The 26,429-nt window shown below is 37.0% G+C and overlaps 1 protein-coding gene across 5 annotated transcripts in view; it reads right to left on the bottom strand.

Moving 5' to 3' along the window:
- skap1 (src kinase associated phosphoprotein 1) overlaps positions 1-26,429 on the bottom strand; it is a 145,438-nt gene that overhangs the window by 5,570 nt on the left and 113,439 nt on the right. For 4 of the 5 annotated variants that reach the window (XM_062056876.1, XM_062056875.1, XM_062056877.1 and 1 more), the window contains exons 11-13: positions 20,827-20,880; positions 20,651-20,748; positions 19,869-20,426 (exon numbers count right to left, since the gene is read on the bottom strand). In XM_062056876.1, coding sequence (XP_061912860.1) covers positions 20,322-20,426; positions 20,651-20,748; positions 20,827-20,880 — 257 coding nt within the window. In that variant the 3' untranslated portion in view covers positions 19,869-20,321. Of the gene's footprint in view, positions 1-19,868; positions 20,427-20,650; positions 20,749-20,826; positions 20,881-26,429 lie in introns of those variants that run through there. The other variant, XM_062056879.1, reaches the window with a different exon arrangement.

Genomic DNA, 26,429 nt, shown 5'->3' with positions numbered 1-26,429 from the left:
TCGACTTTTTAATTCATAATTTAGATTTTTAATCTCATAGTTATGATTTTTTGTTTTATAATTTTGACTTTCTTATTGAATAATCTCGATTTTATTTCATAATTCTGACTTTTTATTTCATAATTTCGATTTATAAGCGGTAGAAAATGGAAGGATTTATTTTATAATTCAGACTTTTTTTTGTAATTCCGACTTTTTATTTTTTAATTCTGACTTTTTATTTAATAAGTAAAATTTGTAATTTCATGATTCTGAATTTTTATTTCATAATTATGACTTTTTGTTTCATAATTTTAAAATTGTATTTTATAATTGAGTTTATGTTTCATAATTATGAGTTTTTGTTTCATAATTATGAGTTTTTGTTTCATAATTATGACTTTACATTGAATAATTTTGACTTTTTATTTCATAATTATGCCTTTTAATGTCATAATTTCGACTTTATTTCATAATTATGACTTTTTATTTCATAATTATGACTTTTTATTTCATAATTATGACTTTTTGTTTCTGCTTGAGGGACAAACGGTAGAAAATCGATGGATGGACTTTTTGTTTTATAATTTTGACTTTTTATTTCATAATTTCGACCTGTTAGTTCATAATTCTGACTTTTTATTTCATAATTATGACTTTTTGTTTCTACTTGAGGGACAAATGGTAGTAAATGGATGGATGAACTTTTTGTTTTATACTTTTGAGTTTTTGTTTCATAGTTATGACTTTACATATCATAAATTCGACTTTCAATTGTATATTTATGACTTTTTATTTCAGAATTATGACTATTCCATTTTTTCACATTTGCTTCTCTTTTTTTAGAATTTTGGTTTTTTTTTTCTCGGTTTTGCTTCTTTTTTTATGTTTCAAACTAATGGCAGTGTTTAGTTGTGGGGGCGGGTGCTTGTGGGCGGGGCTTACAACAAGTTTACCTGAAAGCAGTTTTACTGGACTTGGGCTTTTGTTAAAAAACCACAGAAGAAGACAACAACACACACAGGTCTAGTCAAGATAACGCAAAAACTACTTTTGCTTCATAATTTCATATTTTGGGGACGGCATGGCGAAGTTGGGAGAGTGGCCGTGCCAGCAATCTGAGGGTTACTGGTTCAATCCCCACCTTCTACCATCCTAGTCACGTCCGTTGTGTCCTTGAGCAAGACACTTCACCCTTGCTCCTGATGGCTGCTGGTTAGCGCCGTGCATGGCAGCTCCCGCCACCAGTGTGTGAATGGGTGAATGTGGAAATAGTGTCAAAGCGCTTTGAGTTCCTTAGAAAGGTAGAAAAGCACTATACAAGTACAACCCATTTACCATTTAAAGGTTTTTTTAAAACTTGATTTAGAGCCGCTCGGTCTTCCCGTCTTCTTCTATTGTGTTTCACCTGCATGGCCAAGTCCAGTAAAACTGCTTGCAGGTAAACTTGTTGTAAGCCCCGCCCACAGACACCGCGTGCCAAAACAATGCAGTTTGTTTGAAACCGCAAAAATAAAAGCAACATTGAAAAAAATCACAAAACTGTATAAAAGAGAAGCAAAATGTGAAAAACAAGTTGAACATAACAACCTTTGAAACCCACAAAAGCAATGAAAGTGTACAACAATATGAATATTGGCGTCGATAACGTGTCATCATTCAAAAAAATAGCTAGCAAAAATATTATATTTTTCCAATGTTTGTATTTCATTGTTTGCCAAAACTTGTTTGGGTGCCAATACAATTATTTTTCTTTCAATTCAAAGTCCTACTGGCCGTGTTCTGGCCCCGCAGGAACCCGGCTTCCATGTTTCTGTACTGGGTTGGGAAAATGAAAAATATTAAAATGGCCACCGCACTTTTGGATGTCTGTTTGCGGAATGAGTTTGGCCGCCAATCGAGCGAAGAACCAGACGTCCCCACGGTTGTGCTGACCATGTCTGGTTTGGGTCGCCAGGGTCTGACCCTTCCCTGGCTCAAACCCGTCAGGACCTGCGTGGTCCCAGCGGGCCGCAGAGTTGGACGGCCCATTCCGTCCCGAGGACAGAGGGGCGAGGGGGTGTCTCCCCAGGGGGTGTCTCCGCACTCTCCCGCCAGCCGTGCTGACACACTTTTATTTATCGGCGGCGCCCATCTGTGCCGCCATTCTGCAATTCTCCCCCGGAAAGGTCTTTTGGATGATCAGCGCCGCCATTTTAATAAGAACGCCGCGTTGCGGAGCGGGCGGCGATGGCGGCGGGAGTCTGTGAGGCGTGCAGAGTCCATCTTCCTCGCACTTGGAGAGGGTTCATCCAGAGTCCACCTGCTGTAATGGCCGCCTCCCGCTGAGAATTACACAAATGACAAAAACGAGGGGAACTCGTCACACCCTCCTCCTCTGTTTGATGTCTTTTTCTGTGAGGGGGGGGGGCATGGTGGCGCCATCAGCGACGTTTTTAATATCCGCACAGAATGCAGCACCGCTTGGAAGCGGCACAACAGCGCCGTGCGGTGGTGGTGGTGCAGCGTCGACTCGTTGACCTCCCGGTGACTCCTCCGCCGAGGGACCGGGGAATGAGCCCACTCGGGGGGTGTCGCCATGGCAACACCTGCAGTGTACCGGCCGCCATCGTTTATTTACCACTCAGGGGGCTGGCTAATGGCGGCGTCCTGATAGGCCCATCGCTCACGTCGCCCGGCGAGGAGAGTGTGGCGGCTCCGCCGCAAGCTGACAACGGCGAGCGACGTCGCCGCCGTCTTCCCCACAACGCTCGTGGTGCTCGCCAATGTGTCTCGTTTTTCTTTCCAAATGATCTGTATATCATGTCAATGATATAATTACATGTGAAATGATCAAAGTCCAAACTGGGAAATAAAAGTCTTATATGAGATGAAAAGTCACATTTGTCAGATTAAAGTCAGAACTGTGAGATTTTGAAACATGTCGAAATGATGAGATATAGTTATGAGATAAAAAGTCAAAATTATGAGATAATAGTCACAGTTATGAGATAAAAATAAATAAATTTAAAAAAGTCAAAATTATGAGATAATAGTCATAGTTATGAGATAAAAAGTCAAAATTATGAGATAATAGTCATAGTTATGAGATAAAAAGTCAAAATTATGAGATAATAGTTGTAGTTGTGAGATAAATGATAAATGATAAATGGGTTATACTTGTATAGCGCTTTTCTACCTTCAAGGTACTCAAAGCGCTTTGACAGTATAAAGATATAAAAGAGATAAAAAGTCAAAATTATGAGATAATAGTCAGAAGAAAAAAAAGTCAAAATTGTGAGATAATAGTCATAGCTATGAGATAAAAAGTCAAAATTATGAGATAATAGTCATAGTTATGAGATAAAAAAGTCAAAATTATGAGATAATAGTCATATTTGTGAGATAAAAAGTCAAAATTATGAGATAAGTCATAGTTATGAGATAAAAAGTCTAAATCATGAGATAATAGTCACAGTTAAGATAAAAAGTCAAAATTATGAGAATAGTCAGTTATGAGATAAAAAGTCAAAATTATGAGATAATAGTCAGTTATAAGAAAAAGTCAAAATTATGAGATAATAGTCATAGTTATGAGATTAAAAAAGTCACAATTATGAGATAAAAGTCGTAGTTCTGAGATAAAGTCAAAATTATGAGATAATAGTCACAGAAAGAGATAAAAGTCAAAATTATGAGATGATAGTCATAGTTATGAAATGAAAAGGCAAAATTATGATATAATAGTCAGTTATGATAGAAAAAGTCAAAATTATGAGATAATAGTCATAGTTATGAAATGAAAAGTCAAAATTATGATATAATAGTCAGTTATGAGAGAAAAAGTCAAAATTATGAGATAATAGTCATAGTTATAAAAAGTCAAAATCATGAGATAACAGTCACAGTTAAGTAAAAAGTCAAACTTATGAGAATAGTCACAGTTATGAGATAAAAAGTCAAAATTATGAGAATAGTCAGTTATGATATAAAAAGTCAAAATTATGAGATAATAGTCAGTTATAAAAAAAAAGTCAAAATTATGAGATAATAGTCATAGTTATGAGATTAAAAAAGTCACAATTATGAGATAAAAGTCGTAGTTCTGAGATAAAGTCAAAATTATGAGATAATAGTCACAGAAATAGATAAAAAGTCAAAATTATGAGATAATAGTCAGTTATGAAATGAAAAGTCAAAATGATGATATAACAGTCAGTTATGAGAGAAAAAGTCAAAATTATGAGATAACAGTCACAGTTAAGATAAAAACTCAAAATTATGAGAATAGTCACAGTTATGAGAGAAAAAGTCAAAATTATGATATAACAGTCAGTTATGAGAGAAAAAGTCAAAATTATGAGATAATAGTCATAGTTATGAGATAAAAAGTCAAAATCATGAGATAACAGTCACAGTTAAGATAAAAAGTCAAAATTATGAGAATAGTCACAGTTATGAGATAAAAAGTCAAAATTATGAGATAATAGTTAGAATAAAAAGTCAAAATTATGAGATAATAGTCGTGGTTATGAGATAAAAAGTCAAAATTATGAGATAAGGGCAGAAGGCGGGGTACACCCTGGACAAGTCGCCACCTCATCGCAGGGCCAACACAGATAGACAGACAACGTTCACACTCACATTCACACACTAGGGACCATTTAGTGTTGCCAATCAACCTATGAGATAAAAAGTCACATTTGTCAAATCAAAGTCAGAACGGTGAAATTTTGAAAAATTTCGAAATTATGAGATAATAATCATAGTCATGAGATAAAAATGTCAAAATTATGAGATACAAAAGTCAAAATTATGAGATAAAAATGTCCGAATTTTGAGATAAAAATTCAAAGTCATAAGATACAAAAGTCCAAATTATAAGATAAAACATCAAATTTATGAGATAAAAACTCAAAATTATGGGATACAAAAGCCAAAATTATGAGATAAAAATGCCCAAATTATGAGATAAAAAGTCAATGTTATGAGATACAAATGTCAAATTTATAAGCTAAAAAGTCAAATTTATGAGATAAAAAGTCAAAATTACGAGATACAAAAGTAAAAATTATGAGAAAAACATGTCGAATTATGAGATACAAGTCAAATTTATGAGATAGAAAGTCAAAATTATGATAAAAAAGTCAAAGTAATGAGATACATAAATCAAAATTATTAGATAAAAATGTGAAAATGAGATACAAGTCAAATTTATGAGGTGAAGTCAATTATGAGATACAAATGTCAAAATTATGACACACAAAAGTCAAAATTATGAGATAAAAATTTCCAAATTATGAGATGAAAATTCATAGTGTAAAAATGTCAAAATTATAAGATAAAACGTCAATTTATGATATAAAAAGCTAAATTTAGGAGATACAAGTGTAAATTATGAGATAAAAATGTCAAAATTATGCAAAAAGTTAAATTTATGAGATAAAAAGTTCAAATTATGATATACAAAAGTCAAAATTATGAGATAAAAAATTTCAAAATTATGAGATACAAATGTCAAAATTATGCAAAAAGTTAAATTTATGAGACAAAAAGTCAAAGTTATGATATACAAAAGTCCAAATTATGAGATAAAAAATGTCAAAATTATGAGATACAAAACTCAAAGTTATGAGATAAAAAGTCACAATTATGAGATACAAAAGTCAAATTTATGAGATTAAAGTCAATTTATGAGACAAAAAGTCAAAATTATGAGATACAAAAGTCAAAATTATGAGATACAAAGTCAAAGTTATGAGATACTAAGTCAATATTATGAGATACAAAAGTCAAAATTTTGAGATACAAAAGTCAAATTTATGAGATTAAAAAGTCAAAGTTATGAGATACAAAAGTCAAAATTATGAGATAAAAATGTAAAATTATGATATTCAAAAGTCAAATTTATGAGGTAAAAAGTCAAAGTTAAGAAATACAAAAGTCAAAATTATGAGATAAAAATTTTAAAATTATGAGATACAAAAGTCAAATTTATGAGATAAAAAGTCAAAGTTATGAGATACAAAAGTCAAAATTATGAGATAAAAATGTAAAATTATGACATTCAAAAGTCAAATTTATGAGGTAAAAAGTCAAAGTTAAGAAATACAAAAGTCAAAATTATGAGATAAAAATTTTAAAATTATGAGATACAAAAGTCAAATTTATGAGATAAAAAGTTACAATTATGAGATACAAAAGTATAAATTATGAGATAAAAATAATTTAAATATTTTGGACTTTTTATCTGATAATTTTGTCTTCTTATTTCACAATGATGACTTTTATCTCACTATGACGTCTCATAACTTCGACTTTTTAAAAACATGTCACCACACAGGGCCATCGTAATCAGGGAACACGGCGGCCGGGCCTCGGGAGTGATGGAGCGCAGGAAGTCTCTCGTTGCCCCGCCGCTGAACCCGCCGCCTCTCCACCCCGCCCGCCCCCTCGCCGCCGCTCCTTCCTCCTCCTCTTCCTCCTCGGCGTAGCGGCGTTCCGCGCCGGTTTCCAGCAGATGGGCTGCACTTCCTCCATCACGCTGACAAAGAAACATGGAGGCCTCGGCCAGGGAGGAAGTGCTCGTCTGTAAGCGGCAATCGGGTTAGCCGCTCCCCCCTCCCCTCCTCTCCCTCGCTTAGAAGCATGGCGTGGAAAAGACGGGGAGAAGCAAACGTCTTCCTTTTTTCCAGGAGGGCTTTTTTAATGAAATGAGTGAAATTGGCTCCAAAGTGAAGGATGACGGAGCGTTGCAGGAAAAAAGAAAATGGCGCTGTGGCTGATGGCGTTTTAAAGAGCGCTGGTGTTTGTAACGACCCCCCCCCCCCCCCCTACACACATTTATAATAATTAAGCAGAGTGGGTGTGGGTGAATAATGACCTACTGTAGTTGACCGGGGGATGACCGCTGCCTCCTGCGTGACCCCGGACCCCAGACTCACCCCCTGCTACTTTGGGTGGTAAATAGGATGTCTAGGGCCACAAAAGCAGCGGGGGTCCTGAAATGGCGAGCGGGGGGGTCGCGACATGCATGACACAAAAGAATAAAGGAGCCCCTCCAACCTCCTTTTGTCTCCCGGCTTTGACTTTTGCACGCCATTGTTGGCCCAATTTTCTCAGCGGACTTTCTTTCATCAAGCATCTTCAATTAAAACACTTCTCTCCATTCCTTCGCGACAGTGTGTGTGTTTGCTCGGAGCGGCCACAAGGTGTCGCTGGTGTCCACGATCTTTCCTCTCCCAGACCATTTTGGGACGCACGCCATTGGTCGGTCTCCGTGCCCAGAGCCGGGCTCTGATTGGTCGATGCGCGCGGGAGAGGGGGGCGAAGAGGCGAGCGGCAAAGGGGAGAAATGGCGGCGACGTCAGGGAGAGGCAGAGGTGCTGGCCGGCGTTTTGTGCGCTTCCTGAAGGCGTTTGCGCCATAAATCTCATCCGAGTCGTTCTCCGCGAGCGCCTGTGGGAATACTGGAATGTGACAGCTGACCTGTGGAGCGCACGTCGCCGGGCTCTGCTCGTGTAAATTACCGGGCAAGAATACAGAAATAACTCAGGGGTGTCCAAAGTGCGGCCATGGGGCCAATTGCTGCTCGTAGCTAATTCTTTAACGGCCTGCGGCACAATCAATAGCATTCTAATATTAGCATTTTTGCTCATTTTGCAGGTATACATAGGGATGATGTTTGATAAGAAATTATCGAGTTCGAGCCTATTATCGAACCGATTCCTTATCGATTCTCTTATCGAGTCCTTATAGGTTGTTGTATATGGAAAAAAACACAATATTTGGTTTAACAAAAGCTCACTTTTATTATATAAGAAAAAAATCAAATCTAATAAATAAATAAATATTGACTGTTACCCCCCTAAAAAAATAAAATAAATAAATATTGACTGTTGTTACCCAAAGTATATCTGCGCCTAATGACTGAGCTACGTGACGTCATTTCTTGTGATGTCCCACGGAGCATTTCTGGTCGGGACGGGATTCGTTCCCAGGGATTCGAATAAAGAACCAACTCTTTTTCTTTACTATAGTGGTCTCGATAACGGGTACCGGTTCTCAAAAAGGGATTCGAGTCCGAGGACTCGGTTCTTTTGTTATCGAACAACCGGGAAAATCGGTTTCGAGTATCATCCCTACTCAGGGGTGTCCAAAGTGCAGCCAGGGGGCCAATTGCTGCACATAACTAATTCTTTAACGGCCTGCGGCACAATCAATAGCATTTTAATATTAGCATTTTTGCTCATTTTTCAGGTATACAAATATTTTGTTACTTGACGTATGATACATCTTAGCATGCTAACGTTAGTGTGCTAGCTTTTTTAAAGCAATTTTTGTTGTTATAACCCTCGGCCATATTTTGGTACTTGATGCATGCTAACATTAGCATTGTAGCATAAAAAAAAAAATTCAGGTACACAGTAATATATTTCTGTACTTGATGCATGATACAGTTATCATTTTAGCATAATACCATGAGCACTAGGGGTGTGGGAAAAAATCGATTTGAATTCCAATCGCGATTCTCACGTTGTGCGATTCAGTATCGATTGTCATTTTTCAAAAATAGATATTTTTATTTTTTCCCTTTTTTTATTTATTTAATTAATTTATTTTTTAAATTAATCAATCCAACAAAACAATACACAGCAATACCATAACAATGCAATCCAATTCCAAAACCAAACCCGACCCAGCAACACTCAGAACTGCAATAAACAGAGCAATTGAGAGGAGACACAAACACGACACAGAACAAACCAAAAGTAGTGAAACAAAAATGAATATTATCAACAACAGTATCAATATTAGTTACAATTTCAACATAGCAGTGATTAAAAATCCCTCTTTGACATTATCATTAGACATTTATAAAAATAAAAATAAATGAACAATAGTGTCACAGTGGCTTACACTTGCATCACATCTCATAAGCTTGACAACACACTGTGTCCAATATTTTCACAAAGATAAAATAAGTCATACTTCTGGTTCATTTAATAGTTAAAACAAATGTACATTATTGCAATCAGTTGATAAAGCATTGTCCTTTACAATTTTAAAAGCTTTTTACAAAAATCTACTACTCTGCTTGCATGTCAGCAGACTGGGGTAAATCCTGCTGAAATCCTACGTATTGAATGAATAGGGAATCCTTTTGAATCTGGAAAATATCGTTTTTGAATCGACAATCGCGTTGAATCGAAAAAAAGCGATTTATAATTGAATCGTGACCCCAAGAATCGATATTGAATCGAATCGTGGGACACCCAAAGATTCGCAGCCCTAATGAGCACGCTAGATTTTTTTTAAAGCTAATTTAGCAGGTATACACTTCAGGGTCAAATATTTTGTTACTTGACTTATGACACCTCTTAGCATGCTAATGTTAGTGTGCTAGCTTTTTTATTAGCTAATTTGGTAGGTATACACCTAATCAAATATCTTGTTATTTGACGTATGATACCTCTTAGCATGCTAATGTTAGCATTCTAGCATAAAAAATAAATAAATTCAAGTACGCAGTAATATATTTCTGTACTTGATGCATGATACAGTTAGCATTTTAGCATAATACCATGAGCACTAGGTGTGTGGGAAAAAATCGATTCGAATTCCAATCGCGATTCTCACGTTGTGCGATACAGTATCGATTGTCATTTTTCAAAAATCGATTTAAAAAAAAAAATTTTTTTTCCATTTTTTAAATTTTTTATTTTTTTAATTAATCAATCCAACAAAACAATACACAGCAATACCATAACAATGCAATCCAATTCCAAAACCAAACCCGACCCAGCAAACCTCAGAACTGCAGTAAACCGAGCAATTGAGAGGAGACACAAACACGACACAGAACAAACCAAAAGTAGTGAAACAAAAATTAATATTATCAACAACAGTATCAATATTAGTTACAATTTCAACATAGCAGTGATTAAAAATCCCTCATTGACATTATCACTAGACATTTATAAAAATAAAAAAAATGAAAAATAGTGTCACAGTGGCTTACACTTGCAAAGCTTGTTAGCATGTTAGCATTTTTTTTTTAAATTCAGGTATACAGTAATATATTTCTGTACTTGATGCATGATACAGTTAGCATTTTAGCATAATACAATGAGCACGCTAGATTGTTTTTAAAGCTAATTTAGCAGGTATACACTTCAGGGTCAAATATTTTGTTACTTGACTTATGACACCTCTTTGCATGCTAACGTTAGTGTGCTAGCTTTTTTATTAGCTAATTTGTAGGTATACACCTCACCATCAAATATGTTGTTACTTGACGTATGATACCTCTTAGCATGCTAACGTTAGTGTGCTAGCTTTTCTTTGCTAATTTTGCAAGTACACACCTCATTGTCAAATATTTTGTTACTTGACATATGAAACCTATTAGCACCTCAGGGTCATATATTTTGGTATTTCACTACAATGTTAACTGTAAGCATGATATTGTTAGCATAGTACTGTTACATGCAAGCTTTGTTTGTAGCTCATTTAGCAGGCACAGAACGCAGCGTCAAATATTAATGATATTAAATATTGTTAGTATTCTTGATTTTTTAAAACAATTATTAAGGTATAAACCGCAGTCACGTTTTGGTACTTGATGCATACTAGTGTTAGCAAGGTAGCATTTGAACTATTTTTCAGATGCACATCTCAGAGTAATATAGCTGGGTAAGTGATGCATGTTACAGTTAGCATTTTAGCATGCTAGACTTTTTAAGCTAATTTAGCAGGTATGCACCTCAATGTTATATATTTTGATATTTCACTAATGTTAACGGTGAACATGCTATTGTTAGCATATTAGCAAAGTACTGTTAGAATCCTAACTTATTTTATCTCATTTTGCAGGTATACAACGCAGCGTCAAATATTTTGTTACTTAACATAGGGATACCTTTTTTTAAGCAAATTTTACAGGTAAACACAGCAGTCATATTTTGGTACTTGATGTATGCTAACGCTAGCAGGCCAGCATTTAGAAATTTTTTTTCAGGTACACATCTCAGAGTTATATATTTTAGAACTTGAGGCATGTTACAGTTAGCATTTTGGCATGCTAACATTGACGTGCTAGGTTTAAAAAAACCCTCACAGTAATTAGCAGGTATGTTTTCTTTTACGAGCTCATTTTGTAGTTATACACCTCAGTCATACTTTGGTACTTGATGCATGCTAACATTAGCATGCTAGCATTTTGAACAATTTTGAGCATTTTAGCATGCTACATTCAAGCTAATTTAGCAGGTATACACCTCAGTGTCCTATATGTTGGTATTTCACTGATGTTAACTGGAAGCATGCTATTGTTAGCATGTTAGCATAGTACTGATAGCATGTTAGCTTTCTTAGCTCATTTTGCTGGTGTACAACGCATTTTGTTACTTAACGTATGCTACCTGTTAGCATACTTTTTTTTAAGCTAATTTCGCTCTTATTTTTTGTTACTTGACCAGCATGCTAACTGTTAGCATTTCAGTTCACTTTGGCTCTTCAGCATTCACAAGAAATCTTTGCAGAAATTGCATTTTCTAGTTCTTTTGGGGGGAAAAAACCATCTATACATTGTACTGGTTTTGAAGGTGAAGAGTACCAAAATGGCCCCCGCATCCTTTGATTTGTCCGCCTGTGGCCCTCAGTGGGAAAAGTTTGGGCACCCCTGCTTTTGTGTGTGTGTGTGTGTTCTTGTATTTCTACCCTTCTTGAGACATCAACAAGGAAAAGTACCTTCCATATGAGGACCGGTGAACAAGTTAGGACCGAAATCATGGTCCCAATACGGAAAACCATTGCATCTAATAGAGAGCAAAATACTAGAGTCCGTGAACATTGCTCCAAAGTCAGGATTTTTTGTTGATTTAATGTGCATACAAAACTAAACATTGACAGGTGCAAAGGCAGTAATATATAGTATGATAAGACAAGACGGCAGCTAAAGAAGGACTTCCCTATTCATCCCCCCAAAAAAACGCCAGGTGAACAGCTGATTTTACGACTTCCGGTGCTGACGTAAGACAACCCGCGTCCCATATGTGACCATAGGATGAACAAATACACCACGGTACTAAGACTATAGTGGCCATTAACAGTTAGCTTCTACAGCTGGGTTGCCCAAAGCGCGGCACAGGGGCCATCTGTGGTCCGTGACTCGTTTGTCATCAGCCTTAAGCACATTACAAAAAATAGAGATCTCATTTGCACCCCTGGTGGTGAAATCTATCAAAATGAGGGTGGTCCCAAAAAGAAGGGATTTTTCAAATTGACTGTGTGTCGGTTTTAAAGTGCTCCCTCTCTGGTCAACATATGAAATAACAAGTTTGTGTAAACATTTGAAGTGCTCCCCCTCCAGCCAACATATGTAATAACAAGTGTGTGTAAGAAATTGAAATGCGTCCCCTTTGGCCAAAATTAATTAAAATAAAATAAAAATGTGTATAGAGGCATACTGTAATAATGAAGTAAATAATGAAGATTAAAAACCAATTACAAAAAAAAAAAAAGAAAATAAATTTCTCACAATGTGTCGACTTTTTTCTTATAAAATTTGTCATATTATTTCTGTTTCTGTAATATTGCAATATTTTCTCATAAAATGATTACTTTTTAATGCAAAATGGTGACATTCGTCACATAAAATTCCGACTTTCATCACAATATTGCCAATGTTTTTGTTGTTGTAAAACAGTGACATTTTTGGAGTAAAATTATGACTTTTGTCAACATTTTCATAAAAAATTTGAAGTGCTCCCCCTCTGGCCAACATATGTGATAACAAGTGTGTGTAAGAAATTTAAATGCCCCCCCCTTTGGCCAAAATTAATTAAAATAAAATAAAAATGTGTCTAGAGGCATACTGTAATAACGAAGTAAATAATGAAGATTAAAAACCAATTACAAAAAAAAAAGAAAGAAATTTCTCATAATGTGTTGACTTTTTTTCTTATAAAATTTCGCATATTTCTGTTTCTATAATATTGCAATATTTTCTCATAAAATTATTACTTTTAATGCAAAATGGTGACATTTGTCACATAAAATTCAGACTTTTATCACAATATTGCCAAAGTTTTTGTTGTTGTAAAATAGTGACATTATTTGAGTAAAATTATGACTTTTGTCAACATTTTCATTAAAAATGTGAAGTGCTCCCCCTCTGGCCAACATATGTAATAACAAGTGTGTAAGAAATTGAAATGCTCCCCCTTTGGCCAAAATTAATTAAAATAAAATAAAAATGTGTATAGAGGCATACTGTAATAACGAAGTAAATAATGAAGATTAAAAACCAATTACAAAAAAAATAAATAAAATACATTTCTCACAATGTGTTCGACTTTTTTCTTGTAAATTTTCTCATATTATTTCTGTTTCTGTAATATTGCAACATTTTATCATTAAATGATTACTTTTTAATGCAAAATGGTGACATTTGTCACATAAAATTCTGACTTTCATCACAATATTGGCAATGTTTTTGTTGTTGTAAAATAGTGACATTTTTGGAGTAAAATTATGACTTTTGTCAACATTTTCATTAAAAATGTGAAGTGCTCCCCCTCTGGCCAACATATGTAATAACAAGTGTGTAAGAAATTGAAATGCCCCCCCTTTGGCCAAAAGTAATTAAAATAAAATAAAAATGTGTATAGAGGCATACTGTAATAACAAAGTAAATAATGAAGATTAAAAACCAATTACAAAAAAGAAAGAAATAAATTTCTCTCCATGTGTCGACTTTTTCCTTATAAAATCTCTCATATTATTTCTGTTTCTGTAATATTGCAATATTTTCTCATAAAATGATTACTTTTTAATGCAAAATGGTGACATTTGTCACATAAAATTCCGACTTTTTTCACAATATTGCCAATGTTTTTGTTGTTGTGAAATAGTGACATTTTTGGAGTAAAATTATGACTTTTGTCAACATTTTCATTACAAATTTGAAGTGCTCCCCCTCTGGCCAACATATGTGATAACAAGTGTGTGTAAGAATTTGAAATGCGCCCCCTTTGGCCAAAATTCATAAACAAAATAAATAAATATGTATATAGAGACATACTGTAATAACTTCCCATCCATCCATTTTCTACCGCTTGTCCCATTCGGGGTCGCTTGAAAAAAATAATGAAGATTAAAAACCAATTACAAACAAACAAAAAAAAAATTACTAAAATCTTATCTTTTTTATATTTGCATAGTATGTATATATGATTAATGTTGTAAATACAAATCTTTATATATCTAGAAAGGGTGGTCCTAAAGAGGTGGGCTTTTTTCGGAGGTATCAAGAAGGTAACAAATACAAGAATGTGTGTGTGTGTTTGAAACAATAGCTGTTAGCCGTTAGTGTGACAAATTCAAGTGATAGCGGAGCCGTGTGTTAATCAATAATCAATAATTCTTTAGCTGCTGGAGCACATTAAAAAATGTCATCAGCGCATGATGACGATCCCAAATTAGACGCCAAAGTGAAATATCGTGGAGACGGATCCGCCATCAGCCCGCAGCGCATGCATCAGAACCAGCCGGGCCAGTCGGGCATGGCGGCACCGGCCAAGAGATGAATTCTCTTCTTCTAGTGGGAATCACATGAGTTGTGAGCAATCTTATTTATTTACTTTGTGGTCCGATACATACACACACACACACACGCACACACATACAGTAAAATGTGTCCACTTTACAGTAAGCGAGGGGTCGATAATGACGGATGAGGTTCTGGCGTCCAATAGGCAGGTACTGCTCAGTTCACAGCCACATGACACCGGGTTCTGCACGCCGACACTCAATCACTTGAAAATAACACGTTGTTAGCGCCATCGATTTAGCACTTAGCGTGTCCTTATTACCTCGTAATCATGCTTTGTGTTGACATAACAGCAGACCCCCCAACAACAAAACCGCGGAATTTATGGAGGGCCGCTTTTTATACGGCCATTTTGCGCGGCCTGTGTCCCCCAGTTAGGCCACGGGCTGGCGCTCCGAGCAGAGCGCCCGTATTTCACTCCTGGAGGTCAAGGTTGTCAGGAATCCCCCCGTAAAAGCGGCACGAGACGCGGGGAAGACCTCCCCGAAGGCTCGTTAAAATAAATAGGCGATTACAGGCTTTAATCTGAGCGGCGCTATTCAGCGGGGGCGTTTATGGCGCGGGGGTCATCACAGCAAACACTTTCCAGCTGAAAGGAGATGTACTTCGCGGAATTTACGACCGCGCCTTCGCTCGAGAGCAGAGTTGGACTCCTCGGGTTTGGAAACGCCTGCGACATGAACCCTGACTGGAAGGTAAGATGATCCGCTACCAACGCCGCCCTCTTCGTGTAACGCGGTGTTTAAGGCTTCTTTAGAAGGCAGTATAGTACCGAATATGACTCATTAGTATCGCGGTACTATACCAATACCGGTATACCGTACAACCCTACGCCCCACTAATACACACACTTAACGAAAATACAACATTATGTTTAGAAATGTCCGATAATGGCTTTTTTGCCGATATTAAAATATTGTCCAACTCTTAATTGCAGATTCCGATATCAACCGATACAGATATATACAGTTGTGGAATTAACACATTATTATGCCTAATTTTGTTGTGATGCCCCGCTGGATGCATTAAACAATGTAACAAGGTTTTCCAAAATAAATCAACTCAAGTTATGGAAAAAAATGCCAACATGGCACTGACATATTTATTATTGAAGTCACAAAGTGCATTTTTTTTTTTTTACATGCCTCAAAACAGCAGCTTGGATTTTAGGAGGTTGAGGTGGGGGTGGGGGGGGGTAGCGGTGGGTGTATATTGTAGCGTCCCGGAAGAGTTAGTGCTGCAAGGGGTTCTGGGTATTTGTTCTGTTGTGTTACGGTGCGGATGTTCTCCCGAAATGTGTTTGTCATTCTTGTTTGGTGTGGGTTCACAGTGTGGCGCATATTTGTAACAGTGTTAAAGTTGTTTATACGTTCACCCTCAGTGTGACCTGTATTGCTGTTGACCAAGTATGCCTTGCATTCACTTGGGTGTGTGAAAAGCCGTAGATATTAAGTGATTGGGCCGGCACGCAAAGGCAGTGCCTTTAAGGTTTATTGTCGCTCTGTACTTCTCCCTACGTCCGTGTACAGCGGCGTTTTAAAAAGTCATAAATTTTACTTTTTGAAACCGATACCGATAATTTCCGATATCAAATTTTAAAGCATTTATTGGCTGATAGTATCGGCAGCCCGATATTATCGGACATCTCTAGTTATGTTACCAAAGCAGTTTTTGGAACAGCAATATAACCACCACCAAAGCAGGGCTGGGCAATAAAGCGATATCAATATAATCGCGATAGACACGTAATCGATATCAATAAAAATGCGTTCGATAAAACCGGAAGTATCAAAGCAAGGTTGGTCGCACAAACGAAGGCACTCGCTCTCTGGTAACCGAGCAACGCAGGAAGTGATCACGTGACACAGAATCAGGTGACAGTATCAACTATCAAGTTTGGTTGATTCTGTGCATGGAGTGAGAAGAGAAAGTCAAAATGAAGAAATTGTGGATGAAAGAGGACAAGTCACCTGGACAGTTTTTTTTTTTTTTTCCAAAGGGACCGTAGTCAGACCAATGTGCTCTGTAAATGATGCAAGGCAAGACCGCTAATACCACACCGACTTAACCTCGCTCACCCTTTAGAGCACAACTGTAACTTCCTGGCACTAATCCTGCAGGAAATACTAATGTATGGATTTTTCTTCGCTGACGGCCATAATGCAAATAGTTTTCATTAAACACCTGCAAATACACTTAATTGGTGTGTTATCGTTTGTGCTATGGCGCCATCTTTTGGACGAGTTGGCTCACTGCAGGTACCGTAGTAAATAAATAAATGATAAATGTGTTATACTTGTATAGCGCTTTTCTACCTTCAAGGTACTCAAAGCGCTTTGACAGTATTTCCACATTTACCCATTCACACACACATTCACACACTGATGGCGGGAGCTGCCATGCAAGGCGCTAACCAGCAGCCATCAGAGGCAAAGGGTGAAGTGTCTTGCCCAAGGACACAACGGACGTGACTAGGAAGGTAGAAGGTGGGAATTGAACCCCAGTAACAAGCAACACTCCGATTGCTGGCACAGCCACTCTACCAACTTCGCCACGCCGTCCCTGTAGTACTGCATTACCCTTCTGTTCAGACTAGTACAATTGCCGTTCGGTCTTCCAGCCGTCCATAGCATTTTTACTCGTATGATTAGTCATTCATCACTCCAAGCAACGTTTTTAAGTTTTACATTATAACTAAAACAATTCATACTTACTAAACCGTCCCATGTGTGACGTCTGTAGGAGTGTTTTCATGCATATTTGTACACGCTATCGTAATGTAATCTAGCTAGCATTGTTAGTATTGGCTAATATGCTAACACGCTTAAGAGTAGGGATGATGTTTGATAAGGAATTATCGAGTTCGAGCCTATTATCGAATCCTCTTATCGAACCGATTCCTTATCGATTCTCTTATCGAGTCCAGATAGGTTGTTGTGTATGGGAAAAAACACACAATATTTGGTTTAACAAAAGCTCACTTTTATTATATAATAAAAAAATAAAATCTAATAAATAAATAAATATTGACTGTTACCCACCTAAAAAAATGAAATAAAATAAATAAATATTGACTGTTGTTACCCAAAGTATATTAAGTGGGATTTTTCAGAGAAACAAATATATACAGTAACACAAAAACAACCTGTCTCTGTGATCACTATAGGTGTATAAATAATAATATAGTGTTAAATAAAATCAGTCCCTTGGGCACAAAACTGAAAATAATACAGCTCTCCAAAAAGTGCACTTCTGCTGCTATTTGACATAACTGTTTGTTATGATGCTTTGACATTTTTGCACTTTATTTCTTTATTGAAAGAACATTCTATGAAGAGAAAAGTTATTTGCAAATGTGGTTACAATGCTAATAAATGAAAAGTTAAAGCTAAAAAAGAAATACACTTTATTGAGTTAACATTATTTCTTTATGGGGGAAAAATGTTATGAGCTAGAGAATATAACAAATACACTACCCAGCATGCAACGGGAGTTACGAGCATGCGCGGTAGCCCCGAAAAGTGTTGCATGTTGCCACGCTGTGAAAGTAAACGTCAAGAACTCAGCCAACACGCCTCGTCTGCATTATTTATAATTAGACCGACAACACATCTACAGTGTGATTTTGTTTTGTTTACAAGGAAAGAAAAACAAATGTTAAAAAAGGGAGATATGTTGTATATATATGTATGTGCTGCGGTTGTTTTAAGAACGTTGCGACAGCTGCCGTAAAGGAGGTGCGTTGCTATGTTTCCGGTTGGTCGTAAAAGTGTTCGTCATGTGTTTTACCCTGCTAAAATCTCTCGGTAAAGTTATTCGATGGATTATAGCTTTTGTTTTGAACTTTATTACACCTTGGAGCGCTTTTTCCCGTCCATTGTTTTCCTGCTTTCGCTATCTGCGCCTAATGACTGAGCTTCGTGATGTCACCCGGAGCATTTCTGGTCAGGACGGGATTCGAATAAAGAATCAACTCTTTTCCTTTACTATAGTGGTCTTGATAACGGGTACCGGTTCTCAAAAAGGGATTCGAGTCCGAGGACTCGGTTCTTTTCTTATCAAACAACCGGGAAAACCGGTTTCGAGTATCATCCCTACTTAAGAGTGTCTGTGTGAGTATTATGAATTTACCACGGCATTCTTTTTGTATTGCTTCAGTTTCACAAATTCCTTAGTAACTTCACCAAAACGTCACCGTGGAGTTATTGAGTCTGTTCAGCTGATTGGAGAGCTAGCTTCCGCAGCTAGTGGGTTCATGACGATGACTTCTGTTTTGTTTGATCACCCGTTTTACTGCCTTGTTACAGACACCGTTTGGAAACAATGAAGGTATGTAAATAAACATTTACAACATATTTCTGCGTAAATAAGTCATTTCACAACGGATATATTTGCAGCTTATAGTCCGGTGCGGCTAATATATGGAAAAATATGTTGTCTTAAAATTTGGTGGGTGCGGCTTATATACCAGTGCGCTCTACAGTCCAAAAAATATGGTAGTTCCTCTCAGGTATGTTCACACTTTGCACTGTTTTCTTACATTTTATTAAACATTTCTTACATATTCCTTATTTTTAAGAGCTTGTTGTTAAGTGTTCAATGTGATTTTACTATTTTGTTTACATAGTTTGACTGTTTTCCATGCTAGTGTTGACATTTCCTTTCTGCCTTGATAGCTGAGGGATTACAATCAGAGAAATATTATATTCAAAATAGGTCAAAAATATTTAAAAATGAAATCATAAAATATAAATGATATATTTATAATATTAATAATATAAAATATACAAATAAAAAATACAATAAAAATAAATATATATAAAATATAACATGTAATATATTTTCTCCTGTTCTTTATTTTCCATACGTCATAAAAAAATTATCGATATCGACAGATCTAAAACACTTATATCATGATACAGTTTTTAGCCATATCGCCCAGCCCTAATATAATACATTGCACTATTTCTTACACTTTATGAAGCATTTCTTACATATTCCTTATTTTTGCACCTTCATTTTAAGAGCTTATTGTTAGGTGTTCAATGTGATTTTACTATTTTGTTTACATAGTTTGACTGTTTTCCATGCTGGTGTTGACATTTCCTTTCTGCTTTGATAGCTGAGGGATTTTAATCAGAGAAAGATTATATTCAAAATATGTCAAAAATATTTAAAAATGAAATCATAAAATATAAATGATATCTTCATAATATTAATAATATAAAATATACAAATAAAAAAATACAACAAAAATAAATATATATAAATATATATAAAATATATCATTACATTGTTTGAGTGTTTTCCATGCTTGTGTTGACATTTCCTTTATGCCTTGATATCTGAGGGATTATAATCAGGGGAAGGTTACATTTCAAATAGATAATATTTCCTTCAGCTAGAAGTGCTAAAAAAAAAGCAATAATTATCAATATTGACCGATACAAAACACTTATATCGTGATACAGGTTTCAGCCATACCGCCCAGTCCTACTAGACATTCTTAAATTTTATGGTTGATTTTAAGTGCCTTTAAATGTCTACACTGCTTATGTGACTTCCGTCACTGAGAGCTACCAGAATGAGAACAAGTCCCTCGCCAAATGACGAGCCATTGATTTCCAGCAGGGGGGGCTGCACAAAGAAACCTGCAGTTTATGTTAAGCAGGAAGGAAAGAAGAGCTTCGCATGGCTGCCGACTCAATTAACCCCAGAGATGGCGCCGCAGTAATGAACAACAGCGCCATTACCCAGCGCCCAAATGGCACTTTACCCCCATGGCCTGTGAGGAGAACGACGCCCCTGCTGAGGCGTGAGAAGCACTTGTTCTCCACCAGGAAATATATGCACCCTGGCAGAGGAGAGGAGCATCAAGTGCTGGAAGTTAACCCGAACATAACCACACACACACACACACACACACACACACACACACACACACACACACACACACACACACACACACACACACACACACACACACACACACACACACACACACACACACACACACACACACACACACACACACACACACACACACACACACACACACAGAGCGGAGGCCAAACCGACCTTGCTGAGGATGAAGATGAGGTCTCCTCTGGCGAAGGACAGCTCGTCTGGCTGGTCGGCCTGGCAGTGCCACACCGCCTGGTAGTAGTTGGCAAACTCTGACAAAATAGAAATAGGAATAAAAGAAGGTGATTTTTCCATTTTTACTCCCAAACAGAGTGTCGTCATGTTCTGACCTGTTTTGTTGGCCGTCTCCAGGCACTCGTCTGGTGGATCTGGGAAGTCCTCATCTGAGTAAACACTTCTATTAGAACACAACCTGACTTTAAAGGCCTACTGAAATGCGATTTTCTTATTTAAACGGGGATAGCAGGTCCATTCTATGTGTCATACTTGATCATTTCGCGATATTGCCATATTTTTGCTGAAAGGATTTAGTAGAGAACATCGACGATAAAATTCGCAACTTTTGGTCGCTGATAAAAAAGCCTTGCCTGTACCGGAAGTAGCGTGACGTCACAGGTCGTGGAGCTCCTCACATCTGCACATTGTTTACAATCATGGCTACTAGCAGCGAGAGCGATTCGGACCGAGAAAGCGTCGATTTCCCCATTAATTTGAGCGAGGATGAAAGATTCGTGGATGAGGAAAGTGAATGACTAGAGGGCAGTGGAAGCGATTCAGATAGGGAAGATGCTGTGAGAGGCGGGTGGGACCTGATATTCAGCTGGGAATGACTAAAACAGTAAATAAACACAAGACATATATACACTCTATTAGCCACAACACAACCAGGCTTATATTTAATATGCCACAAATTAATCCGCATAACAAACACCTCCCCCCTCCCGTCCATATAACCCGCACAACACACTCAATCCAACAGCCCAAAGTACCGTTCACCTCCCCAAAGTTCATACAGCACATATATTTCCCCAAAGTCCCCAAAGTTACGTACGTGACATGCACATAGCGGCACGCACGTACGGGCAAGCGATCAAATGTTTGGAAGCCGCAGTTGCGTACTCACGGTACCGCGTCTGCGTATCCAACTCAAAGTCCTCCTGGTAAGAGTCTCTCTTGTCCCAGTTCTCCACAGGCCAATGGTAAAGCTTGACTGTCCTCTTTCGGGAATGTAAACAATGAAACATCGGCTACGTGTTTGTGTTGCTGCAGCCGGCCAAAATACACCGCTTCCCACCTACAGCTTTCTGCTTTGCTATCTCCATTGTTCATTGAACAAATTGCAAAAGATTCACCAACACAGATGTCCAGAATACTGTGGAATTTTGCGATGAAAACAGACGACTTAATATCTGGCCACAATGCTGTCCCAAAATGTCCTCTACAATCCGTGACGTCACGCGCAGGCGTCATCATATCGAGACGTTTTCAGCAGAATATTTCGCGCAAATCTTAAAATTGCACTTTAGTAAGCTAACCCGGCCGTATTGGCATGTGTTGCAATGTTAAGATTTCATCATTGATATATAAACTATCAGACTGCGTGGTCGGTAGTAGTGGGTTTCAGTAGGCCTTTAAAAAGCAACAAAGACACAATAGTTGCAATGGCGCCAATTTGCACAAATTCATCCAGTCCATGCCAAGTCTTGCAACAACGTCCAATGCCTGCATATTTTGCCACACTTGTCTCTTTGGCCAATCAATCAATCCCACAGCTAAGCTAGCTGCCATCCGTTAAGTAACAATTCCGCACGGCAACAACACATCCGTGTAGCCCAGTCCTTCTCAAATAGTGGGGTGAGCCCCCCCTGTCGGGGCGCGTGTGACCCCAGGGAACATGTTTTATCAGTATCATGCTTCAAACCCCGCTTTGAGAGGCTGTGCACTACAAAAGGTGCTCATTGTAGCCTGTAATCCTGACTTCATCTTTTTATTTAAAATAAATGAACAAAAATTGTTTTGTCATTTTTGTTTTGTAGGTTAAAGTGTTTTATATATTGTTATTTTTGCTGCTCAATTTAAATCGTATTATTATGTTCTGTATTATTATAATGGTTCAAATCGGTCAAAAATGTTTAGTTTGAATGAGGATACTATTTTCAGGCAAATTGATGTACTTTATATCTTTTCTGTTACAAACTAAAAAAACATGTCCTTCCCGATGTCCTGACCCACCACCAAAAATATCATCAAATATAATCAATGTCGCACCTTGTTATTCATGTTTCGTGTCGCTTGGCGAGTCTTAAAAGCTGGATATCAACATGTAGCCATGATCAAACATTGACATTTAACCTTCATGTAAGATAAGAAAGATAGTGAAGTATTGACAGTTTGATGACTGATGGCGTGGAACAGTTTTAACCACCAGGCTCCGCCCACTATGAGTTGATACGATCATCCCGCACTTGAGGGTGTTCAATTCATCATACACACCAAATACAACCAATGTCGGACCTTGTGGAGCTGAGTTATTCAAGTTCCGTGTTGTTTGGCGAGTCTCAAAAGCTACGCCCACATGGCGTGGAACAGTTTTCATCGCCAGGCTCTGCCCACTATGAATAGGTATGAACTGGTACGACTCATCGTGCACTTCCGGGTGTCATCATCATCATACACATTATATACAATGAATGTCTGACCTTGTACAGTTGAGTTATTCAAGTTTCGTGCTGTTTGGCGAGTCTCAAAAGCTCCGCCCACATGGTGCCATTGGATTTTATATCAGTATGTAGTCATGACCAAACATTGACATTTAACCTTCAAATTAGTTGAAAAGGCTATCCAATCATCGGAAGTGAAGTATTGACAGTTTGATGACTGAGGGCGTGGAACAGTTTTCATTCCCAGGCTCCGCCCACTACGGATATGTATGAACAGGTACTGACACATCGAGACTTAAGGGTGTCATCATCATCGTTTCTACCAATTAGGATGAAGATCTGACTTTCTGTAACTGAGTTTTTAACGTTTCGTGAAAAAGCCATGGGAGGCAAGTTTGGCGCCAGGCCACGCCCACATTTTATGGCGTAGGCAAAATATGTTCGCAATTCATCATCACCCCCATGTGTGTTATCTGTAATGAAACTATGAAAAAAACTGTGACTTATAGTCCGAAAAACACGGTATGTATATACACACATTTAATAAAGTCAAATACAAATAAGCAATTATGAGCCATATAAATTAACAATATGATTTCACGGAGTGGCCGGACCAAAAAAAATATATGTATATGTATACATACATACATACATATATGTATACATACATACATATATGTATACATACATACATACATATATGTATACATATATATATATATGTGTATATATATATATATATACACATATATATGTATATATATATATATATATATATATATATATATATATATATATATATATACATATATATATATATATATATATATATATATATATATATACATATATATATATATATATATATATATATATATATATATATATATATATATATATATATATACATATATATGTGTATATATATATACACACATATATATATATATATATATATATATATATATATATATATATATATATACATATATATATATATATATATATATATATATATATATATATATATATATATATACATATATATGTGTATATATACATATATATATACATATATGTATATTCACACACTAGGGCCAATTTAGTGTTGCCAATCAACCTATCCCCAGATGCATGTCTTTGGTATATATATATACACATATATATATATATATATATATATATATATATATATATATATATATATATATATATATATATATATATATATATATATATATATATATATATATATATGCATATATTTTATTTTGGTCCAGCCACTCCGTCAAATCCTATTGTTAATGTATATGGCTCATAATTGCTTATTTGTATTTGACTTTATTAAATGTTTGGGTAGAATTTTCCATTCCATCCATTTGTTACTGCTTGTCCCTTTTGGGGTCGCTCGAGCCTATCTCAGCTGCATTCGGGCGGTAGAATTGTATTCAACAAAACCATTTTTCTTTTAAGTAATATAAAAATGTACTAGAGCTGTTTGTCTATTTTATGGAGGAATGTAGTGAACAAAAAAGTATTGATTTTGAATGAAAATTCGTTTGAATCGAATCGTTACCCATAACAATCGAATCAAATCGTGTGGTGCCGCAAGATTCACAGCCCTAGTGGTTACTGTGCAAAAATAAGCCTCGAAACATCACAACTTTAGTGCAACCACCTACTCAGTGGCCTAGTGGTTAGAGTGTCCGCCCTGAGAACGGTAGGTTGTGAGTTCAAATCCCGGCCGAGTCATACCAAAGACTATAAAAATAGGACCTATTACCTCCCTGCTTGGCACTCAGTATCAAGGGTTGGAATTGGGGGTTAAATCACCAAAAATGATTCCCGGGCGCGGCTATGCTGCTGCCCACTGCTCCCCTCACCTCCCAGGGGGTGAGGGGAGGGTGATGGGTCAAATGCAGAGGACAAATTTCACCACACCTAGTGTGTGTGTGACAATCATTGGTACTTTAACTTTAACTTTAACAAATGTCTGCGGAGTATGGGATTTTAAAATGCAACAATTAAAAACACTGCTCAACCACCGAGCCGCTATAGGAATATGTATTTTTGTTCATAATTTATGGAAATTAAAATGTCTAATGGTGAACTAAGAGCTTCTACCAGTCATGATGTACACTTTTACATCAACGGAACAAATGAAAATTGAGCTGTAAAAAGGTGACATGGCTAAAAATCACAAAGCACCTTGATGATAACATTTGCTAATGTGACTCCATTTAAGAAGAAAAAATAAATAAAATGGATCCGGAGTCTATCTGAGATTCATCTGAATGTCGCACGAGACGATTGTTATTCTTCCAGCAGAGTGCCTTCCACGCGACGATCAATACGTTCCAATGAGGAAGAGGCCGCGTGGAAGGCCACGCCTCATTGGCTGAGGGGAGGAGAGGGGGGCGTGGCAGCCTGCAGGCTGAGCTGGGACACGGTGATACTGTCGTTGGTCACACACATCCATCGTCTGCACTCGACGGCTGACAGCCACGCCAGAACTAGGCAACACTATCCAGCTGCCAGCAAGCTGCACCTCTGCTTCCAGGAAGATGGGGGGTGGGGCGCACGCACACACACAAACACACGCACACACAAACACACGCACACACAGGGTGTCATGGCCTCACTGGTCTGTAAAAAGACTGAATGATCCCCAAATCTGCTTGTGAAGGAGTTCATGTCACCAATGACAACATTCAACACACATGCCAAGAGACTGCATATCTGAAGTATGTCATGTGACTACTGCCACCTGCTGGACAGGAGACTACAATCTGCAAAAAAAAAGAGCATGACTGAGCATGCTAGCTTCCTTCAGCACAAAGCCCCACCTCCTCATCTTTACCGCAAACTGAAGATCCAACATCAACTGCTGCGACGCAGACAACGAGGGTTCAGGGGTGTCCCGATCCGATACTGATATCAGTAAATATGTCCTCCAACAAGCCGAAAGGTCAATCATTCAAAGTAGAGATGTCCGATAATGGCTTTTTTGCCGATATCCGATATTCCGATATTGTCCAACTCTTAATTACCGATTCCGATATCAACCGATACCGATATATACAATCGTGGAATTAACACATTATTATGCCTAATTTGGACAACCAGGTATGGTGAAGATATGGTCCTTTTTTAAAAAATTTATTAAAAAAATAAGATAAATAAATTAAAAAATGTTCTCGAATAAAAAAGAAAGTAAAACAATATAAAAACAGTTACAGTACATAGAAACTAGTAATGAATGAAAATGAGTA

The sequence above is a fragment of the Entelurus aequoreus genome, linkage group LG08, assembly GCF_033978785.1.
Source record: "Entelurus aequoreus isolate RoL-2023_Sb linkage group LG08, RoL_Eaeq_v1.1, whole genome shotgun sequence".
Classification (NCBI taxonomy): domain Eukaryota; kingdom Metazoa; phylum Chordata; class Actinopteri; order Syngnathiformes; family Syngnathidae; genus Entelurus; species Entelurus aequoreus.
The sequence above is the reverse complement of the archived record's forward strand: the minus strand, read 5'-3'. Positions and strand labels throughout refer to the sequence as shown.